The sequence below is a fragment of the Embiotoca jacksoni genome, unplaced genomic scaffold, assembly GCF_022577435.1.
Source record: "Embiotoca jacksoni isolate LCO1_2020_lvr unplaced genomic scaffold, fEmbJac1.0.p SCAF_48, whole genome shotgun sequence".
Lineage (NCBI taxonomy): Eukaryota > Metazoa > Chordata > Actinopteri > Embiotocidae > Embiotoca > Embiotoca jacksoni.
Window position 1 is genome coordinate 2,273,700 of NW_027185401.1, and position 22,178 is coordinate 2,295,877.

Genomic DNA, 22,178 nt, shown 5'->3' on the forward strand with positions numbered 1-22,178 from the left:
ATGGGACGAATATTAAAATCAGATTATTTTTTTTTGTGGGGAAATCTGATAAAAAACAAAACAAAAAAAAAACTTGCTTCAGCTGCTCGGGTGTTTTTAATCTGAACACCAAACTGCTGATCTGACAGAAATCCAGCTGGTTTTCTAGTCTGAACGGGTGCGTTTTTTTTCTTTTCACCCTTAAGTCTACGAGCTGTTTACTTCTTAAAGGACAAATCCGCCGCTTTTCACGTTTGTCTTAGAAAACAACAGCTGTAATTCTCCCTCTTCATCCTGACCGACACCTCCAGCGATCCCTTCCTCGCGTGAATCCCCGTTTGAGTGACGGGGGCCAAAATATCACCGTCTGCCTCCGCCTGTATTTACGGAGCTCAGCGGATGCGAGGAGGAGGAGGAGGAGGAAGAGGAGGAGGAGGAGGAGGAGGAGGGCGTTCCGATGTCGGGATTTGTGGAAAAAAAATCAAGCTGATATCTTCCGACGTTTATTTTTGTCTTTTTTTGTTGTTGTTGAAAATGTACTGGTTTTCTCTTTTCTGTGGAGGAAAAAAAGAACGAGGAGAAGTTTAAAGCTTGAAAGCTTCACATACGCTTTTGAAATTGTCGTTGAAAACGATCAAATTCGGCCTGATTGTTTAAAAAAAACAAAACTGTGCATCTTTTAAACTCGTGTATGCAAGCGCTGTCTTGATATCCGTGATTCATCCTTTCTGGTCCGTTCTCCAGCTGCGGCGCCCTTATAAGGACTTCCTGTCCAGGTTCCTTGTTACGGGTTTAAACGGGGGGGGGGGGGGTCTCCTCTCGTCGGCGCTGTTAATATCCTCCGTAAACTCTAAAAGCCAATCGGATGCGCGCTCCAAATGGAGCCTTACTTTGCCTTCAGCTGTCATGTCGTCCATCTGTATATGAATTATATGAAGTATATGAATATGATTTTTTTCCTATTGATTATAGGACCGACAGGTCAACCTGAATCTTTTCAAGAGCGCCCTCTGCTGGCAAAAAAAAAACACCAACCTCCGTGGCGGATAGAATAAGTCGTTTCGTGTCATTATATCAAGCAAAAAAAAAAAGTAGAATATAAATGTAAATTTGAGTCTCGGGGAAACGCAGGAAAAAAATGTGACATTTAAAGACAAAATAAAATTGCGTGACGTTCAGCATTTGAATCCTCCTGTTAGATTCTACTGAGCTTTTTATTTCTCTGCTGGTTGTTCCCGTCTTCTTCCTCCTCTTCATCACACCCCTGAATCATCCAGAAGCCCTTCCTCCTCCTCCTCCTCTTCCTCCTCCCTGAACATCCTGCTACATCCGCTCCGTGGTGATGGCTCCTATTTATAGCAGCTTTTTGGCAGGCGGGAGTCGGCACTGTGCCTCCTCCTCTTCCTCCTCCACTTCCTCCTACTCGACAGCTCTCCGAAAAAACGAGGAGGAGGAGGAGGAGGAGGAGGAGGCGGCTGTTCTCTTCAGGCCGACGGTGTCATCACTGGAAACCTCCCCGCATGCCTCCCACGTCCACATTTACATTCGTTGCGGCGCGTGGGCTCGGCGTCTCGCTCGAGGACACGTTGACACGCGGCCGCGTCCAAACCTGCAATCTGTTGTTGTTGTTGTTGTTGTTGTTGTTTCTTCTTCTTTTCCCCCCCGAATCCCTCTTTGTTCTCGTTAACCTTCACGTCTGAAAATGTTCGAAACGGTTCCGGGTGAACACCGACCCATTTAGCCTGCGTGGGCGTTGAACCCGCAACCCCACCGTTTGTTTGTTTGTTTATTTGTTTGTTTGTTTCACTTCCTGCTTTCACTCAGCCGTCCCGAGCTCCTCTTGTGTTTTGCAGTTGTTGTTGTTGTTGTTTTTTGGTCCCTTCGGGTGTCGTGGTTGTTTTTCAGGCCTCGTTTAGGAAGTGACTTCAACAGTGAGATGTTTTGATTTGTGATTCTTACTTAGCTGAAAGCCCCCCTTGTGAAATATTTACAACACAAAGTCCTTTAACTTTCCAACATTATACAGAGAAACCCAACAATTCAACAACTCCCACGGAAGCTAGGAGGGAAAAAACTCCTCTTCAACAGGAAGAAAAACCTCTGACAGGAAGCAGGCTCAGAAGTGGGCGGAGCCATCTGCCTTTGGGGTTGAGGGGGAGAGCGGAGCGAGAATCGGAAACCTTTTATTTATTGCAGCTCAACTCGAGGCCAAAACTCACCGTATTGATTCTTTTATTTCACCGAACCGGTGGAAGCCGGATGAAGGAGGTGTTCTTTGAGAAAAAAATAACGTGTGATTTCTCCCACGTCTTTTCTCCCACTCGTCCGCCGCTGCTTCAACTGCCGGAAACGGTGTGAAACCTCAGCTGTTAAATCAGAAGATTCTTTAGTTTTTTATATATATATATATATATATATATATATATATGTTTGCGGCCGCTGAGAAAGCGCTGATGTTTAAAAAAAATAAAAATAAAAATAAAAAAAAATCCTCCGGGAGGTTTTCCTGTAAATCAGTCCGTTTTTTTGTGTTTGAACCCCCCCTCCCAAAAAAAAAAAAAAAAAAGGCTACAGCTGAATTCAGCAGCGTTTTTACCTGTCGACAGGATGAACAACATCAATTCACACGGGGAGAAAATACGGGACGAATCTCAAAGCACCGTCTAGATATTTATGAAAGTTAAAGAATTGTGAGTAAAAGTCCCATTTTAACGAGTAAATTTATTGATCCGGCACTTTTGTGCGTGACCATACTCGGTCTGTAATGACTTTAACTATCAAGTAATTTCGCTGCACTTATTTAATTCATTTAATTGATTGTTTGTGAATTGGGCTGACTCGGCGGTAATTCTCTGGTCCACGGGGGGAAAGGTGGAGGAGTGATGCACGTAAACTACACCCCCCTTATTCAGGGTGTTTCTTGGTCCCGGTCCCTCGCTGCCTTATTTACTGTTTGTTTAGTGATGCTGCGAGTCAGCCGGTTGCCAGGCAACGGCTCCCCCTCCCGAACCCGCACCGTCAAAAGCAGTTGTTACAGCTCAGCCTTCCGACCTGCCGGGTTTCAATCCGGCCCCGCAGCCAATCAGGCGGCGGGATAATCCCCCCCGTTCAGACGAGGATTAAACGTCTCTTTGAAGTCGGCGCTGAAAAGTTTCGGAGGTTCTTAAAGCAGCGTCGAAGTTTGATGGGGTTTTTTTTTTCCCAAAAAAAAAGAATCAGTATGTGACGAGAAAAATTGCAGAAACATCTGTGCTAACAGCTGTTTCTAAATCACTCGACGACCTGTCGTGAAAATCATCATCACTGGATCCATGAGTGAAACGCACTGTTGATTAAACCTGATTTTGTGAGTTTTATTCTTTCGACAAAAATGTAGACAACAAAAAAATTTGACATTTTCTATCGAGTCTTGATGCTTTTTGAATGGGAGTCAGTTAGAGCCGGCCCCCTAGTGGCCCCTCAGTGGTATTGCACTTTAAGGCGCCATGGGTCAAACCGCTCGCTTATCTTCTGAACGGGTGCGTTTGATTCTTTAGCTCCTCCCCTGTGACTTCCCGCTGATTAGTTCAGTCGGATTTTTGTCTTTCTCATTGAAGTTTGTAAAAGAATAGTTTTGTTTTTCAAATTTTTCGTTTTCTTGTGTTTTAGTCAAATTGTTCTCGGAAATTCAAATCGTGCACCCTCCTTCGGCTGAAAAGCAAGAACCAAACATCTCTGAAAACGTGCGGAAACAATTCTACGATTTCGTAGATTACTACTTCCTCTGAAAGGTGTCCGTCGCTCGCCGTCGTTACGTAACCGCGGCGATTCGGGACGCCGGAGTCGTTCACCTGTCAAACTTGAACGCCCCTCCTCCCGAAGCCAGACAACGAGATGAGTAAGACATGCGAGCTCTGACTCACCGAGGATGTGAAGGCTGCTGCTCGACGGCGGCGGCGGCGCCGAGGAGAAGAAAATAAAAACCAAACATCATATCGCCGCTCATTTTATTAAAAAAAAAAAAAAGACGAGTCTTATTTTGGTAATTCGCTCGGACAGGAAACCGATTCGAGCCGCCGTTTTTTATTTTTCTCCCGACGCGGTTTTATTTTGATTGGGTTGTTTGTTGGTGAAATGCACCCTGGGAGTTGCAGCTGCCTCCCGTCCTTCAGTTTGTTTGTCGTTTTGTGTCCGCAGGCTCATCGTGTTCTTTTTCCATCAGAGAATCGGATGTTTTCTACCCGAGTCGTTCGTCCGTTGTTCCGATGATTCAGTCAGTCACCTGAACTCCTGAGTCACCTCCTATTGTCGAGGGAAAAAAACAAAAGCGTCAGGTGATCGGAGAAGATTTATCCTTCAACCAACTTCATACATCCCAGTGGGGGCAAAAAAAAAAGTCTCCAAAGTAAAAGTGGAAAATCTGTTGTTTCATTTAAAAGTAAAAACAGAAACCGACTCGATAAATACATGCTGACGAACACGAGTCATGTGACTTCAACATCCACTGAATTTTTCGGTTCCAGTGAAGAGATGAGAAAAAAAAATAGAAATTTTAGCCGTGTGTGGAGCGATGAGGAAACTCTAACCATCCTCACATTATTAATACATGAAACTAAACAATATTTAAATGCTGTTTTCTGCTTTCTTGTTTTTGTCGTTGTTGTTTTTGGAGCTATTTTAATGACGTCGTCTTCTTCTTCTGCGGTGGTTTAATGACCGAGACCGCAGATTTAGCTCCCCCTGCTGTTAACCTCTAAAGTGAAGAAGAAAAAAGTCTTTAACGTGCGTTTCTTTTTGCCGATTTGGGGTTTTTGATTTGGAAGTTCAGTTCAAATTTGTGCTGCTTTTGGATGGAAAACAACTGCTGGTTTTTTTGTGTCTTTGATATGAAAATATTTAAAAAAAGAGAAAATCGTCCACGCTGGTTTGTTGCAAATGAAGAAGAAAAAAGACAAAGCCTGTGATTTTTTTTTTTTTTTTTTTAAAAACCTTAAAAAGTGCCCTCCACCTGTCAGACAGTGCTGAGGGCTTAACGCCTGACCCACCAGCAGCAGCAGCTCTTTCATTGACCGTCTTCTTCTGTTTTTTTGTTTTAAATTTTTAAATTTTTGTGTTGCAGAAGTACAGGCACCACGATGAGGACTCGTCCCCGCAGGACCAGAGCTCCCCCCAGCTGACGGAGGAGGCGGGGGGGCCGGAGCTGGTCCAGGTAGCAGAGAAGAACCTTTCCCAGATCGAGAATGTGCACGGCTACGTCACCCACGCTCACATCTCACCCATGAAGGTACGGAGACGGCGTTTTATTCCATTTTTTTTTCCGGGGTCCCTCTGGCGTCTCTTCGTACTTCCTCCCTTCCTGTTCCGACTTTACTGGCCTCGCTGTCGAGTCGGAAACTTGATTTAAAACGCAGCGCAAACACGGGAAATGTTGGAAATGGAAAAAAAGTCGAGACATTCAAGCTTTTTAAGTCAGTGAATTTGACTTTTTGAAGGTTGCGTTCACGTCTTTGCTTCGTCTTGGGTGTAGAAGTGCAACGATTTGTTGTTTTTTTTGACTGCAAATTTGAATTTAAAAAAACGGCAACAAGCAAAAAAAAAAAAAAGCCACAAATTTGAACCGTCTTAATGAGTCGTAGAAGATGAAAAGTTCGCTCGCCGCGTTTAATTTGCCGTTTATTAATTAAACTGTCGTGTTCAGTTCATTTCTACAGAAAATGTACTCGTTTCAACTCTCAACCGCGTTAACGTAATCTGATTATACTCGAGTAGAAATTAGGTCAATTTCTGATCGTACTCGTTGCAGTCATATCTGGTTTAATATGCTGTTAAGACTCGGGACGACGAGCTTTAGTTCAGATTTCATCAGGAGTGTTTGGAAGGTTTTCCGTTTTCAGCATCATCTTATTGAAACGGAGATAAATAACTCGCTTCTGGTTCCAGACTCCCTTGAAAAAGTGGTGAATTTTAGCTTTCACTTTTAAACGTTAAAGGTAACACGATTGTACTTTTTTCAGGAGACTCCGAAAGAAAAAGTAAAACAGATGTCATGTTTCTGCCTAATTATTTGCATTTATAAAACATAGGACCACAAAATATTTATAATAAAGTCTTTAAGACCGTTAAATTCTGAGTTTTTTTAGAAGCCAGTAAAGTCTGAAATATTTATGTTTTTCTTTCTTTCCACTTCTTTATCTCGGTCTCTGTTCATGTATATATAATATGCATATGTGCATATTAAAATACCAATCAATGTATTTGTATGTCCACACACACACACACACACACACACACACACACTGGGAAGATGAGGGTTGTTGCTTGTCTCTGTTCCCTACATGTGAGCCATCAAAACGCTGAAGCTGCTCTGAAGCTCAGATCTGTTTCCTGTTTCCTGTTTCCTGTTTCCTGTCATCATGTCATCAAACACACACACACACACACACACACACACACACACACACACACACACACACACACACACACCGCCAGTCAAATTCCTCCGGTCCAGGTTTTCTGTTTGACCCTCCAGCGTTACAGTCACAGCAGGTAAACTCAATGCTTTTTTTTTTTTAATTCACCTGGGATGGGGGCGGAGCCTGCGAGATTCAGTTCGTGATAAAATACCGTTACGGTCCTGAATTTAAACAAGAGAAAATGGTGCTCAAGTAAAAGACTTGATAAAAACCAGAACGAGAAGCGACCCGGTAGCCGACGTGGGCAGAAACGTCTTCAGGAAGTGAGTCCCCGGTTCCGCTCATATTACCCCCTATTGTCTGTCTATAAAAACTAGACGTGGCCTCTGTGATGTCACTCGTAGGTTTTCCTGTAGAGCGGTTTTGAAGCTACCCATCATGGTATTTCCACCTTAACGGTACCGGACCGTCTCTTGGCTGATCCAAAACTATTCAAAAAAAGATGGTGCTCGGGTTGACATGCAGAACCTGTCAGCCTTAATGAAAACATGTTTGTTTCTGTTGTAACATTTTGGGATTTTGACTTCCGTGATGATTGAGTCGCTTTTTTTTGTTTTTGTTTTTCCTTTAGTGGTCATTTGATGAACTGCAGTTTTTGGGCACTTGTGTCGGATGTATGTTTTTTTTTGTACTGGAGGTTGCTGTGTGGTTTCCCCACATTTCCTGTTTTGTTTCAACACTGCACCTCTCAAACATATATAAAAAAAAAAACAGAACCAGAGCAGAACCGGGCTTCCTGGAAGCTCGACCTGGAGAATTTGACGCAGTCACATGACTTCATGGCTTCCTGTTTGTGACGACCCTCCATGCTGCTCCAGTCGGCTCCTGCTGTGTGTGTGTGTGTGTGTGTGTGTGTGTGTGTGTGTGTGTGTGTGTGTGTGTGTGTGTGTCAGACCTCATTCATCTCATGTTAACCGTCCTGTGTGTCAGTTAAAGGAACGTTCTGCCAGTTTTTCCACACATTTCCATTAACGTGCTGATTTCGACTTTCAAATTGCATTGTGGGAAATGTAGGATCCCAGTGTTTTTTTTGGAGTTTGAACCATAACTAGGGAATTTAAACAAAAAAGAAAACAGAAAATTCCCAACTTTACAGGCGAAGAAATACGAAATCACTGCAAAAAAAATGTTCATTTGACTGTTGATGTTTTTTTTAAGAAGTCACTTAAAGCGTTATTAATGTTTTTTGTTTTTTTTATATTTTACCAAGTGAACAATTAATTCGTGGGGAAATAATGTGATTTAATAAACATCGGTGGAAACCTTTCTACAGACAAGATTATTTATTAAAAAAAAGTACATTTCTTTACAAAAGGACAAAAAAAAAAAAATAGAACAATCAAATAAAAGGAAAAACAAATCTGCATAATTTATGTTGATTTTAGTCGATTCAACGATAAAGAACCGACCTCATCAGATTGTGAAAGAAAATGTAAAATATGAATATATTTTAAACAGTAATATGGCCGTAATAAGACGTGGAGCAGATCTGATGTAAATGTGTCAGAATTCTTCGTCACTTTAGCAGAACAAAAAAAAAAAAACAGCAACTCTGAGTTGATTAATCCAATCTGCCGATTAGCAGAGATGCGATTTTGGTTTTTTCACGGCGGTTTAAACCGTTTCACGCTGCGTTGCTCGCGGTAACGGAGTCCATGAGATCAGATGAAAGTGCTGGATAAACAGGCCGGACGAGTTGGCGTGGAGCTTTTCTGCCATCGTGTGGCGAACACGTCTTCGAGCTTTCACACGTTGCATCAAAACAAACTGCTCCGAGTTCAATTTTCTGAATCTGCTTTAATTATGTTTACTTCCATTTTTTGGGGGGGTCCAAATATTTAAAAAGAAAACAGTTTGAAAAGGGAAGAAAAAAAAAAATCCCTCTTTGGTTTGTGTGTTTCAGTCTCAATAATGTTATTGAGTTTATTATATTCCAAAAGGTGAAAAACTATCTGACACGTTTCCAAACACAAATCATCATCTGCCAATAATTATTATTATTTATTTTTTTTTTTACCATTTACTTCTTTTCTTTTCTTTCTTTTTTTTTTTTTTTTTTTTTTTAAACGATGTCTCTTAACAAAGATCAAACGGCAGAAAATGTTCCTAAAATGAGTTAAAGTGATAAACAGTTATTCTCTGTCAGCAGTTTTTGATCACTAAAACTTTACTTATCAAAAATCATAATGGAGAAAATCAGACTTTGACGATGCAAAAGTCAGACAGGATTAATATTAAAGGACAATTTGGATGAAACAAAAGAGATAACGGAGATAAACCTCATACAGTAAGAGAGGTGGAGTTTTGGTCTATATTTGATAAATTCAATAATGATAAATATGAATTGTTTTTATCGGTTATTTTTGAACAAGATCCCCTTGAATTTGCTGGTGAGGGAGTTATGACCCAAATATTGGTTGAATGCTAATTTTACATGAAAATTTTAAACTAAATTAAAGTTGAAATTAAATTAGTATCAACAACTCTACACAAAAACTTCAGTATCAAAGCAAAACTTCAGTGTATTAAAGTTGAGTAAAGAAATAAAATATATATATATATTTTTTTTTTCAACAACAACCACAAACATCCTTTCAGACATACATTACATTATTTTTTTTATATTTTTTTTTACAGTATCACTATTTATTTAACTGTAGTTGCAGTTTTTGTCCGACGTTCTTGAGCAACACCCGTTCACGTGTCGTCCTCCGTTGCGTGTCGTCTCTCTTTTCCTTCATCTCCACACACGTGTTGTTGTTGTTGTTGTTTTTTCGGGGTCCTGGCAAGAGCCAACCCGTCACCGATGGTCCTGCTTGCCCGTAGATTCATGGAAACACTTTCAAAACAGAGACAGAGTAAAAAACAAACAAACATCAACAGACACAGATTAGTCGTTGACGTGTCTCAGGACTGTTTGATTGACATGTAGTCGGCTTATTATAAGAGAAAACTACTTTCTAACAGGATTAGATGTCTAAAAACATTTTTATGTACGTTTAATCCTTTTTATTGTTTTGATCTGAAATTTTGCAGCATATTAAACATTTATCTCGACATTGAAGCAAAAAATTAAAAAAATACTTTTTACTTAATTATTACACTGACTTTACCACTCTAATGTCGTATTCTTTGTATTTGGTCTTTATTGAGTCAAAAGAATTATTATATTTAACACTAAGTTTTTTTTTAGTGTGTTGACTAGCTGCACCTGTCAATCACCACCGTCAGTGGGCGGAGTCAAGCAGGTCCAGTCGCTCTCCAGGACTGCGTTTGTACTGTCGGCTATCGGTCTGTGTTAATATCCCATCGAGTCCCAGTTCAGTCACTTCCTCCTCCGTCTTCTTCTTCTTCTTTTTTTTTTGTTTGTACCTCGTACCTTGTACCTCGATCTCTCGGATTTCCTTTTAAAACCAGATCAGATCTAAATTATTACGATTACACGTCATGTGTGAGGATTTCGGAGATCGTCGAAACGGCCGAAAAACATCCCGTCCTCGTCGTCCGACAGCTCTGCACAGATTAACTGCCTCTCTCCTGCTTTTGCCTTCGCTGACCTCTGACCTCTCCGAGACGCCATGTTTCCTCCCCCTCCCCCTCCCCCTCCTGTATCCCGTAGGTAGCATCTCTGGAGTGCATCTTTGACGGGTCTGCAGCGTTAGGACAGCATCATCCGGAGCTCCCCTCCCCCACGCCCTCCACCCTCTACCCCCACGGAGAGGACAGCTCCCTCCCCTCTTGCTCCTCCAACCCCTACCCCCCCGATCCAGGTAAAACCGCCCCCCCACCCCCATCCCATCCCATCCCATCCCATCCCACCGCGCTGCTGGTATCGTACGACTTGTTTGGGAGGGGGACGTCTCCATCATATTTTCCATCTGCTTTAAATAAGAAAAAAGATCATTTTACACGTTCACACTTCCATTCAAAGGAATCCCAGTGGGAAAGTGTCATTATGAATGTTTTCTGATATTGGGGGGGGGGGGGGGGGGGGGTGGAGAGGGGGCAGCTCGCCTGGCTCTGACCTGGTCCACCTGACAGCACTTCTGTCATTAACATGTCATATCCTGTTTGTCTTAATTTGTACACGGACAGAAAAGTGAAAAGCGTCACGCTCGAACTTATTTGAGCGTCAAATCTTTTGGTCGAACTTTTGGTCAGAAAGCCGATTCCCCCACGATTCCCCCACGTTGTGACAAATTCCTTTGAAATGATCTCAAAGTTGTTGTTTTCTTTGCTGTGGTTTGAGTGTTTTTTTTTCCCGTCAACTCATCACTTTGGTTGCAAACTGGTTATTAAACAGGTTGTTGTTGTTGTATTAGTCGAGTCTCTTGTTGATGTCTGATTGGTGTCGCCTTGTATTGTGATTTTTTTTTTTTTTTTTTTGGGTCGGTTTGCAACTTTGGTCCAAACTGAAATATCTCAGCGGCCGTTTGGTGGATTGACGTGAAGTTTTCTTTGGCAATTTAATCCCAACGATGGTTGGTTTTGAGCAGATCGCCGACTCGTCGTAAGGCTGGCAGCCTTGACTGGCCATTGGTGCGTGAATGTGTGTGAATGGGATACGAACTGTAAAAGCTCTCTTAGACCGCTGCAGTAATAAAACGCTGTGTAACTGCTTTTTACCATCATTGGGTCAACATTTTAACTTCATTAGCTTCAGTGATAACTAGCCAACACTGCTCACCGTAGCATCGCTCCTCCTTCACCTCCGCTCAGTCGTCCGGTCACGACCCCAAAAAAAAAAAAAACAAAAAAAAAAAAGTGCGCGTGAATGTTGAATTGTCTTTCTCCGGAAAAGTTACGGATCGCACTTTAGAAAAAAGCGTAGATGGACGCAACCGAAAACCATCCGACGTTCAGCTTTCACGGACCGACCTCACAGAGCTGCTGCTGCCGGCTTTTCATCTCATGGAAAACGGACAAAATGAGAAAACCTGGACCGAAGCGTTGAGAAGCAGCAGACGAGTCCACGCGGGCCGGGAGGAGCGCTTGTTACCGTATTTCTGTTTGCCGTAACTCCACACCAGAGCGGCCGGACCTCTCCACGCCTCCACCGGCCAATTCGCACCGCTGTCAGTCTTCGGCAGAGAAATCTCCACATCCTTCATTGCTTGTCCTCGGTGTTTGATGTGCCCCCTCCCCCTCCCCCCCCCACCCCCCGTAGCCTGACATCAGCAGCCGGCTATCTCCGACACCTCCGCCGCGATAAACCGCGATTGAATGGATCGTCGCGTCCCGCAAAGACGGCGAGGAGGACGTTACTGTACGCTCCTTTTTTTTTGTTTACTATCCCTTTCATTTTTTTCTTTTCTTTTCCTCTTTCCTTCATCTCTCTTCCTCCGCCTCTCAATCGCTGTCCTCGGCAGCGCCATGGCAACACAGGCGACAAAGAAAAATCCCGAAGGCAGGAAAATGGAGGAGGAGGAGAACGGGGGGGGGGGGGGGGGTTGAACCTGCACAGAGGGACAAGGACAGATTTAGTGAGGCTGTCTGTATCGGGGTTGAGGGGGGGTGAGAGTAAAACAGCCGACCTCCCGTTCGTCCCCCACCAGAAAGGGTTACAGCAGCTCTGAAGTATATTTAGCACCAAGACAAAAGGACTCGGAGCCCGTTAAACGACTCATAGGGAACGCTGCTTCTTCATCATCTCGTCGCCGCTACTCTTCATCGCCAACTGCAGCAAAAGGGACACCGGGAGGACGGGGCCGCGGCTATTTATAGCTTTTTATGGAATTTCAGGCAAAAACGCGGAACGTTTGAGGCAAACAAATTCAAGACCGGGAGAAAAACGTATATATAAACTCTCCTGTTCTCAGTGAGCTGAATGAACAACATAAATGTGTCGTTTCTGTATCGGGGTTGTTATGGAGACTAAAAACAAGCCAGTAATAAAACACTGTTAAAAAAATAGAAAATAAATAAGTGGTTCAGTCTGTAAGGAAAGAGCTTTTAGTCAGTACATTAAAAAAAAAAAAAAAAAAGGTATCGACAGCGTTCAATCTTATTATTAACACGCCACTGATGTCATGACCCACTTTTTCAAACTTAATTTTCAGATAATAATATTTCCTTAAATTAAGCCCAATATGGTAATAAAAACAACTATTATATTCCACGTTTTGTACACAAAATGCAACTTCAATATAATACATTTTTAGTAGTGGACCCAGTGTAGAGCCTTGTGGCACTCCACACGGGTTTTCAGTTGGTCTTCAATTACAAACCTGATCATTTCTTTTTAGAGCAACAGACTCTCCTCTTGTATCTAATACCAAACATATAAATACAAAGTACAAATTTTAAAGCAACATGCCAAGTAGACTAAATTTCTTTTTTAAAAAGGCCAAAAAATTAAGGTTTTTTCAGGATGAAGTGAGTAAAAAAAAAAGACGATAACTTAAATTAAGCTCAATATCATAATAATAGTCATATTATATTTGTAAACAAAATGTGACTTTACTGTGCTTTATGTTGAGAATGATGATGATTTTTGTAGGAATAATCTTATGCCATGTCCCCAAAAATGCTGAATTTTAATCAAATGCAGCAACACTAACCCGAGAAAAAATATATACAAGTATATCGTATTGTATCGTTGTGAAAAAATAAAACCCAACGTAAACAATTTAGAAAAACTTTCTAACCCAGTCCGGCCTAAAAACCAAAAAAATTTTGCAAATATAACTGTTTTGCAAATAGTGCAATAAAACATTCTCTTTTGTTTAAAATTAGTTTTATATTTTGATATTTATTTAATTTTCTTCAAAGTCATCCGGGGACGAGCTTCAGTCCTCCTCGTGACCCCCACCCCGGGATAATTATTTATTTACAACCCCCCCCCACACACACACACACACACCAGAGTTACTCGCAAAACATACCTTCGCTGATCTCCGAAGGACCGAACTGCGGTCGTGACAGCCGCTCCTCTCGTCTCCACGCCGCTCCGTCACGCATCCTGATAGCTCAGCATTTCTTCCAGGGGGTGAGGTCCCCCCCCTTTTTTTCTTTTTTTTTTGCTGACTAATTTTTTGGGAGAAAAGGGACTCGAAAGTCTGAAGACTAAAGTGGGACAAAGGTCAGCTGGACCAAAAAAAAAAAACCAAAACCTCTGGACTGAGGAGGAGGAAGGAAGGAAGGAGCTGCTATGTGAGGTTTCCAGACTGCGGAGAGAAGAAGAAGATCAGAGGACTAACTTCCTTCCCTGCCTGCGCTCTCTTTAAACACTCACTCACACACACACACACACACACACACACACACACACACACACTCTCTGCGTCCTCCTCAGCCCTGCAGTCTGTTGTTGCTGTCTGCCTCAGACAGAGGGAGGCTGGCCGACTGGCTGCTCTCTCTCGCTCCCTCCTCGCTGCCCAGCGATGCTCTTTCACACCGGCAGGTTAATTCACCCCTGGAGGCTCCGCTCTCTCTCTCTCTCTCTCTCTCTCTCTCTCTCTCTCTCCTTCTCTCTCTCTCTCTCTCTCTCTCTCTCTCCTTCTCTCTCTCGCTCGCTCTCTCCCTCCCTCCCTCCCTCTCTCTCTCTCTCTCTCTCCTGCCTCCCCTCCGCCGCCTCCTAAACTGACTTGGAAGAGGGACGACCACAGCTCCTCTCCTGGCAGCTGGTCACCTCCGTCGGCTCCTCCGCAGCCTCCCTGTTTGTGTCTGTGAGGAGGAGGAGGAGGAGGAAGAAGAAGAGGTGGGGGGTACACACAAGGTGGGAGTGAAGGCCCCCCCCCCCTCCCCGCCAAACCCCTCCACCAACCCCTCCTCCTCCTCCTCCTCCTCCTCCTACAACCATCGTCTGCTCTCCAGCCAGCACCACCTCCGCCACCCCGCAGCCTGCAGCAGGAGCGGAGAGGAGGCGCAGAGGAGCGCGACACACACACACACACACACACACACACACACACACACACACACACACATACACGCTGCCTTCCACCACAGCATTAGCAGCGGCGGCGGCAGCAACAAGCAGCAGCAGCAGCAGCAGCATGCTCAACTCTGTGTGGTACGCCAAAAAGATGGGCCGCCGCATCATGGGCACCCTGAGGAGAACCAAGCGGCTCCACCGGCGCCTACTGGTAGGTCACACACACACACACACACACACGCACCTCCCACCCGTTAAAAAAAACAACCAAAAACAAATCCTCATAAAGGTGAGGATGGCAGTAGAAGTGTGTGTGTGTGTGTGTGTGTAGGGGGTGGGGAGGTGGGGTGCTGCACCGTGACTCATTTCCTACAAAGTGTGTATGTGTGTGTGTGTGTGTTTGGTCAGGCTGTGGACATCACCTCTGACTGGTGTGCATGTACCATTGTAAAGCGTATCGATCGGTCCGTCTGCCGTGTGACGCTGCTGGATTTGAAGGCAGATGTGTAAAAGTTGCAACAGGAGAGCCGCCGCCGCTGCTGCTGTTACTGCTGCTGCTACTGCTGCTGCTGTTGCTGCTGCTGCTGCTGCGTCATGTGGGGGATCAGGACTCACGCAGGAAACCTTCACATCTGCTTTTTAAAACGTCCAACCGCAGGTCCAGAAACGCCCCATCAGTCCCCCGTCCTGTTTTTGAGGTGCTGTCGTGTCCGTCAGATAAACAGAGCCACGGTGGAAGCATGCGGACTCTCTCTTTCGCCCTCCCTCTCTCTCTGTGTGTGCGTGTGCGTGTGTTGGTGAGATCTGAGGTGATTTGTTGATAAGGCTGCAGCGGCTCCGAGCCGAAGGTTGTTACGTCGCAGCTAAATGTGTCAGAGCCTCGACATCCGAACGCGAGATCATTCTGTTAAATATTGAGCAATCGGGGGAAACACACACACACACACACACACGAACACACACACACACACACACACACACGAACACACACACACACACACAGAGTGCTCCTGAATGTTCCAGAGCTTTCAGCAGCTGTGGGTCGTGTGAGAGATAACGAAGGATGAGCAGGAATCTCCCCGCCGCTCTCTGAGACTGTGGAGGAGTTTCTGTTGATGTCGGGAGGAGGAAGGAGGAGGAAGGAGGAGGGGAGAGGGGTCGGGGGGGATCCGGTCTCACCTGTGTTGTTTTTTTGTTTTGCTCCGTATGACCGAGTTCGGGGAGCGAAAGAGATTTTATTATTTTTTTTTTGTTTTTTTTTTACCTGCATCAACACAGCAGCGTCATGTTCCCGGCAGATGTGAGGAACCCCTGCAGCAGCACATGCCTTTCCCCGGCGTTGCCTAGCAACCTCTAAGGCTCCCTGACACGAAGCGCTACCCCTCAACCACCTCCCTTGTTTACTGCCTCAGACACACATGTTATTAAAAGCTCATGCCAGTTCCCTGATGCATTTATTTATTTTTTTTCCCCTCATTATATATTTCCCATCTTCAAAGTTTCCCTTTAATATTCCCCTTAAAGGTTTTAAAGTGTCTTCAAGTGGCTGATAACCATTATTGTTTTTTCGAGTCCGTTTTCCTTTTTTTTAATTTTTTTTTTAGCTTTGGTTTAGTCTTATCAGAACTTAGTGGAGCGTTCAGCTGCTGAAAGAATTTAAACATTTCCCCTGTAGGAGTCATCGGAGAGCTCTGGAAAAAATAAAAAACAAAAGAGCGACTGTTCGGACTTCATCAGGTGGACGCAAACTGTTCTGCACACAGAAGTCGACTTAAAACGGCGATGATGCGTCGGCTGAAAGCGAATCTTTCAGGTCTAGTTCCAGAAGTCCGAGATTTGGCTGCTGCTTAGTGCAATGCATGCTGGGAGTCGTAGTTCTACGTCTCTCCTCCGAGGTTTTAATGATGTTTTTCGGAGAAAAAAACAACCTTTTTTTGGAACTATTGAAAGTTGAACTATGAGAGTGCTGTGTGTGTAGCAGCAGCAGCTCCGACGTGATTCATGACTCACGGTCTGTTTACCGGCTCGCCGCCAACGAGCCGAACGTCCGCACTCGCCGCTGTTTTAGTTTTTGAAGATATTCAGAAATGTTGTTGAGTGAATCTCTAAAGTTTCCCATGATGCATCAGTTTTGTTGCGTTTTTGCAGGTTTGCTCTTCGGTTGTTGGATTTCAGGCTGTCGTGTGTTTGTTGGGTTTGTTTTGGTGTTTTTTGGTTTTTTTTGCAGACTTTGGTTTCGGATCCCAGAAAAGTCTCCGCCGGCCTTCTGAGGAGTTTTGTTGACGAAATCGAAGCAGTTTGCAGCATCGAAGTTTAACATACTAAATCTTTTTTCTTGTGGATGCTGGAGTGTGAATGTGAGGCGGGGAGTGTCTGCTCATCTGACCTCTGACCTCTGACCTCAGTCATCAAATCAATGGAAAACGCTCGTTTATTTATTTCAGCAGGTCCCGTTTCATTCTGTTCATTGTCGCTCGTGGAATTTTATTTTCATTTTTTTGCTTTTTAGTCGGTGAAATTCAGGGAATTGGACATTTTGACTTTGGGAGCGAAAAGCCGGTTTAGTCCGCTTCTTTTATCACCGTAGGGAGAAAATAAAAGCTGCTGTTAAATTCTGACCCCAAACTTTTTGGTTAACAGACCTACTTCCTGTTCCGACTTTTTGAACCTGCTGAATTTACAGTTTCCTCCACAAAGACGGATCATTAGCAACGTTTCAGGTGGTGCTGTCTCATTAAACCGTCTCGTCTTGGACGGTTTATGTTCCTTAATCCCGCACTAAGAGATTAACTTTTCTTAAATAACTTCAGTGTTTGAATAAACACACAAAACTCCCTTTTTTTTGTTTCTTTTTTTCTCCCCCATTAAAGACTAGACGGTTACGGAGAAGCTTTTCTCTTCTCAAACCACAGATTGGACGACCAGATTTGGTTTTTTTTTGGAGCTCCTGCTGCATAAATTTGCACATTAAAGAGTAAAAAAAAAAAAAAAAAAAAAACTTCAGTTAATCCACCGCAGCTCCTCTCGTGTTTTTTAAAAGTTATGACGTTCATATTAAAATCCACTTGTTCCGGCATTTAAAATCCTAATTACTGACCTCGTTACGCAAGCGCTCGCGTTTCCTGCTTTGTAAATGTGTAGTGTGTAGTGTGTGCGTGTGTGTGTGTAGTGTGTGTGCGTGTGTGTGTGTGTGTGTGTGTGTGTGTGATGAGTGCGGCCTGCAGGTGGAGCTGCAGACGCACCCAGCAGCAGTTCAACACGGGGTCAATTTAAGTTTCGAGCAACCATAAAAACCCGCTTTTATTTGTTCCTGACAGCTTCGTACATAAAAAAAACAACAACAATATCGATCCATGTTTTTATTTTGAAGCTGAATACGGATGGTGATGAGGCGTTCGGGGACCGTCGGTGTTGTTTGCCGCTCCGGTTAAAGGCTCCTCCCACTAAAAAAAAACAACAAAAAAAACAGCGGCTTTCCTTCCTGGATTTTAAATCCGACCGCACGGGGCCCTGTTGTCATGCCAACGCTCACATGTTGGGGTCATTCTGGGGCCCATTTTTATGTCGTATAAACGATTCGTCCGTTCCCAGTACGGCCGGATGGTTGCGAGTCCTTTATAACGAACTGTCTGTCACATCGGGACAGCCGACCGAGTTTGTGGGCTCAGAGCTTTTCGATCCTGCCTGAAATGATTTTTCATTATTGGATATTTTTTAAGGCCGATATTGATCGTCGGTTGTCTGAAAAGTCCGATAAAAGCTGCCTTTTTGTTTGTGAGCAGGCGATGTGTTTTTCTGATGGACTGAAGATGCCGTTTTTTTGGGGGGGGGGGGGGGGGGGGGGGGCGCTTCAGCTTTAGCTTTTTTTCCCCCGTTAAACTCAAGAGTGTTGGTTTGAAAATCAGCGACTACAGCTGAGGAGGAAAACTTTCTGGATTGTTTATCTTGTTTTTTCAGTATTAAAAATTCAACATACATTAGATTTAAGTGTAGGTGATAGTTTTTCTAATTTGGAAATACCTAAAGATTTTGTGCAGCTGCTATGTTTTTTTTTGTTTTTTTTGTTGTTTTTTTTTACACCAAATGATGTCGTGTTGGCTCAAATACTCCAGTAAAATTTTCGCTGCTCTTAAACCACTTGTAGTACATGCGTGAGGTCGTCTTTTTAAACGTTAACTCAGAATTTTTTATCAGGCGTTGAGTTATACGAGGTTTAATGACCGCTTCACGTCGGGACAAACTTTTGGATTTGCATCTCCTGCTGTGGAGCTCTGGATGAGTATCGATCCATCGGGGGCTCGTCCACTCGAAAGTTCACCCCTCTTTTATTTTGAATATAAATATTATTTAAAAAAAAAAAAAAAAAATTTACTTTGGAGAAATTTCCACTTGTTTTCTTCGGACTTTTTTTTTCTTTAAGGTTTTGTAAACAACAGCGATCAGTGTCCAGCTCTGAGGAGGAAAAAAAACAACCAAACCAGACAGAAGCCATCAGAGAGAGCAGATCAGCAGCAGCTTGTGGTTTGGGTTGTGAAACGGCCTGCGAGGACTGTCGGGTTGTTGTTGTTGTTTTTAAATTTATTTATTTTTTTATCTCCAGCAGAGGCTTAACAAACCAAAGCTGCTGCTTCCTCCCGGCCCGCCCGCCCTCAACCGGGAGGGCTGACATCCACGTCACTGTGTACGAATCCGTGGTGGGGGTGTGGAGGCAACATCGATTATTCATGCAGCGAGTGGATGGAGCTCCCCTCCCTCCCTCCCTCCCTCCCCCGTGCTGACATGTGCCTCGCTCACTGGAGCCGATTAATTGGCAGGAGAATGAGAGAAGACGAGCGAGCGAGAGAGAGACGGGAGGGGGAGAGGGGAGGGGGGAGTGAACGGGCCCCCCCCAAAAAAAGAAAAGAGTGTCGGGGGGGGGGGAGTGTTATTGTTGCACTTTGGTGGCGGAGGGTTTGCAGGAGGGAGTGACAGGACGGGAGGTTGTTTTTTTTTGGGACGGTTCGCCCCGTCGCGCCCCAGCAAGAGACCCCCCCAAAACGGGCCCCCTCCTCCCCCGCTTACCGCCCCGTCTGGATCTCGGGGGGGCTAAAAAGAAAAAAAAGGTGAAGATCTCCGTCATCTATTATTCAACCGCCTCCTCCTCCTCCTCCTCCTCCTCCTCCTCTCTCTCCGGGTTCGGGAAAAATCTCCTCCTGCGCAGGAAAGATGACCACGCATTACCCGCGGCAGGAGTTCACCTCCAAGGCCGTGAACGGCGGCGGCGGCGGCAGCGAGAAGAAGCCGCCACAGCCGCCGCCGCCGCTCAACCTGCAGGAGTCCATCGCCCACCTGCACCCGCTCCAGAGGCAGCACGCCATCGAGCTCCACCGCCAGCAGCAGCAGCAGCAGCAGCAGCAGCAGACCACCACCACCACCACCACCAACCGCCCGCGGGTGCAGGCGTCTCTGTCCAGCTTCACCGCCTGCACCGTGCCGGCGTCCTGCCGAGCCCGCAGCCGCTTCCTCAACCTGCGGGACAGCGTGAAGAAGAGCCCGACGAAGAGCACGGCCAAAGTGGTCGGCGCCGGCCGCGGCCGGGCGGAGATACCCTGGGTACCCTTTGCTTTCAACAAGGTACTTCGGCAGGCGACGTACCGCGACGTATTGGGGGGGGAGAAGACGGGGAGGTGGGGAGGGGGGACTTCACTGGACTGGAAGTGAGAAAGTTGTTCATCGGGTAAAGTTACCCGATGAAGGAGGTCTGCAGAGGTGAACGTTTGTTTTTAACCTGTTAGTGAGACTTCCTGGTTTGGAACAACTTAAAAAAGTGGAAGGAAAAAAAAGGCAGTTTTTGTTCTCAGTACTGAAACTTACCTGCATGAGGATTGTCAGCGTGTTACAGTGTCTTGTCTTTGTGACCCCTGACCCCCGAACTCATGTCGCACTTCAGCTGGTGAGAGTATGTCTGCTAAATAACTTGTGCGTGTGTGTGACCTGATGTCAGAGAGTCAGATTGAGTTACTACAGCCTGTCAGTTTATGGAGAATCAATACAGTCTGTGTTCATGTGCGACGGTTGTCATGACATCCGCTGTGTCCCTGCAGCGAAGAAAAAAAAAAAAAGAAAAAAAAGCCGAAGCCTTCATCTTTCTGCTCTGACATTCAAACTCGTCTTCGTCACTTTTTTTTTATGAATGAAAACGGGGGTTTGTGTTTGTGTTGTTTTTTTTTTTTTTTTTTTTTTCTGCTTCAGCCAGTTGATAGTGTGTACGATCGTTCGTTATTCTTTTGATTGTATGATTTATAGATTATAAACATCGATTCATATGGAGACCAACCGGTTAAATCTGTCACGGCAAAAAGAAAAAACTTACCGCTGGTGTTAGAATCTTGTTTTTATTTCAGTACAAATGAGCAGAGTTTAGTCCCACACATGGAAAAAGGAAACGTGCCTTTATTGAATTATTGTTACCGTGACGATGACACCACGCACGATGTTTGCCATTTAGAAACGGTGTCACCGAGGTCGTCCTTTTCAGAAAGAAAAATGTAAAAAAAAAAAAAAAAAAAAGTGTGTGAATGCAAATTCAACTGAGACCATGATGTGATTTTAAACGCTTAAAACATCCAGTATTAGTCGAGGTGATAACGTTATTAATCTTTATGGTGAATAAACGTGTCACTCGGCTGTATAACGTCAGTAGTTGTCGGTTCGTCGTGGCCCCGAGCGACTTTTTTTTTTTTTGCTCGATAAATAACTTTTATTAGTCGACTGTCATAACTGCCGTCGATGAATCCTGCTGCCCGATCGATCGATCGATCGATCGACTACCCTGCCCTTGTGTCTTGGACCGACTCGGTGATTTGCTCGTGTTTCCACGGCGATCTTCTTCTTCTGTCCTTCCAGCTCATTATCTCAAAGATCCTCTCCGCTCCTCCAGCAGCGCTCACTTTCCCAACCCGTCGGCCTTTGATGAATTCAAAACTCTCTCCTCTGTTTGTGCGCGTGTCGCTCGCGTTTTGTTAAACCGGGGTTTGTATCTTTTGGGAGCAATTAAGCTCCATTGTCAGCGGCTTTCCGAGCGGGCGCTCCAGAAGTAGGGCTTGGTGGATCAATGCGGTCGATGCGCGGGGGCTAATTTTAGTGGCCGTTGGTTTTCCATGGGCTCCGGGTTCTGCTGCTGCAGCACAACAATTAAGCCTCTTGGAAACACAGCAGCGACTTCCTGCCAGCGGCTTCACGAGGTCCCGCTCTTGCATAATAGAGGTCACAGCGTCGAAGGCCGTCACGCGCTCCTTTGGGTTTTTTTGTTGTTGTTTGTTTTAATGTGTTGAGCGGGGCTTTAAAAAGGTGTCAAAGATGTTTTTGTTTTTTTGTCCACACAAGAGTTTGTTACATCGTGTAGAGATAAAAAAATATATATATATATATGTGTATGTATACGAGAGAAAAGAAAAGGTTTTACCAAAGCGGTGGTTCGTTAAAGGGAAAAAAAAAAAGGTGTCGAACAGACAAAAAGTCGGTCTAAAAAAAACCCTGAAAACTTAACAGAAGATTCATACAGTGGAAGATTTTTTATTTATTTTCCTTTCTCGTCCCTCCAGGAAAAATCTTGAGATCTCAATAATTTACGGCAAATTCAACCAATCCTGTGAAATATTGCGGAAACCTTTAAAAAAAAAAATTCCTGTGATTTCTCCACAATAAAAGTTTCTCAGTAGAAAAGTCTGCTGACTTTCAAAATAAAAGCTGCTTCTCAAGAGACTCCCTGCTTCATCCCGAACGTCATAAATACAACATAAAGCTGTCAGTGAATGCGACGTGGTAAATGTAACGCACCGCCATATTATAGATGTAAAAACAAATATCAGGAGGCACGTGGCTGTTTAAAA

At 44.3% G+C, this 22,178-nt stretch overlaps 1 protein-coding gene and 1 long non-coding RNA gene across 3 annotated transcripts in view; one reads left to right on the forward strand and one right to left on the reverse strand.

The window, feature by feature from the left end:
* The window catches only part of LOC138210824 (disks large homolog 1-like), a 94,468-nt gene that overhangs the window by 43,539 nt on the left and 28,751 nt on the right, over nucleotides 1-22,178 (forward strand). Inside the window, 1 exon segment of the mRNA XM_069170157.1 lies at nucleotides 5,078-5,242. Within this exon segment, the coding sequence (XP_069026258.1) occupies nucleotides 5,078-5,242 (165 nt within the window).
* Nucleotides 7,649-15,310, reverse strand: LOC138210825 (uncharacterized). Of its 2 annotated transcripts, XR_011179287.1 has the most exons (4): nucleotides 14,751-15,310; nucleotides 13,316-13,597; nucleotides 11,119-11,887; nucleotides 7,649-9,270 (listed from the first exon to the last, which is right to left on the reverse strand). It is a non-coding gene; the product is annotated as an uncharacterized lncRNA (long non-coding RNA). The 2 variants fall into 2 exon arrangements; XR_011179286.1 differs by lacking the exon at nucleotides 14,751-15,310 and having other exon boundaries at nucleotides 13,316-13,903.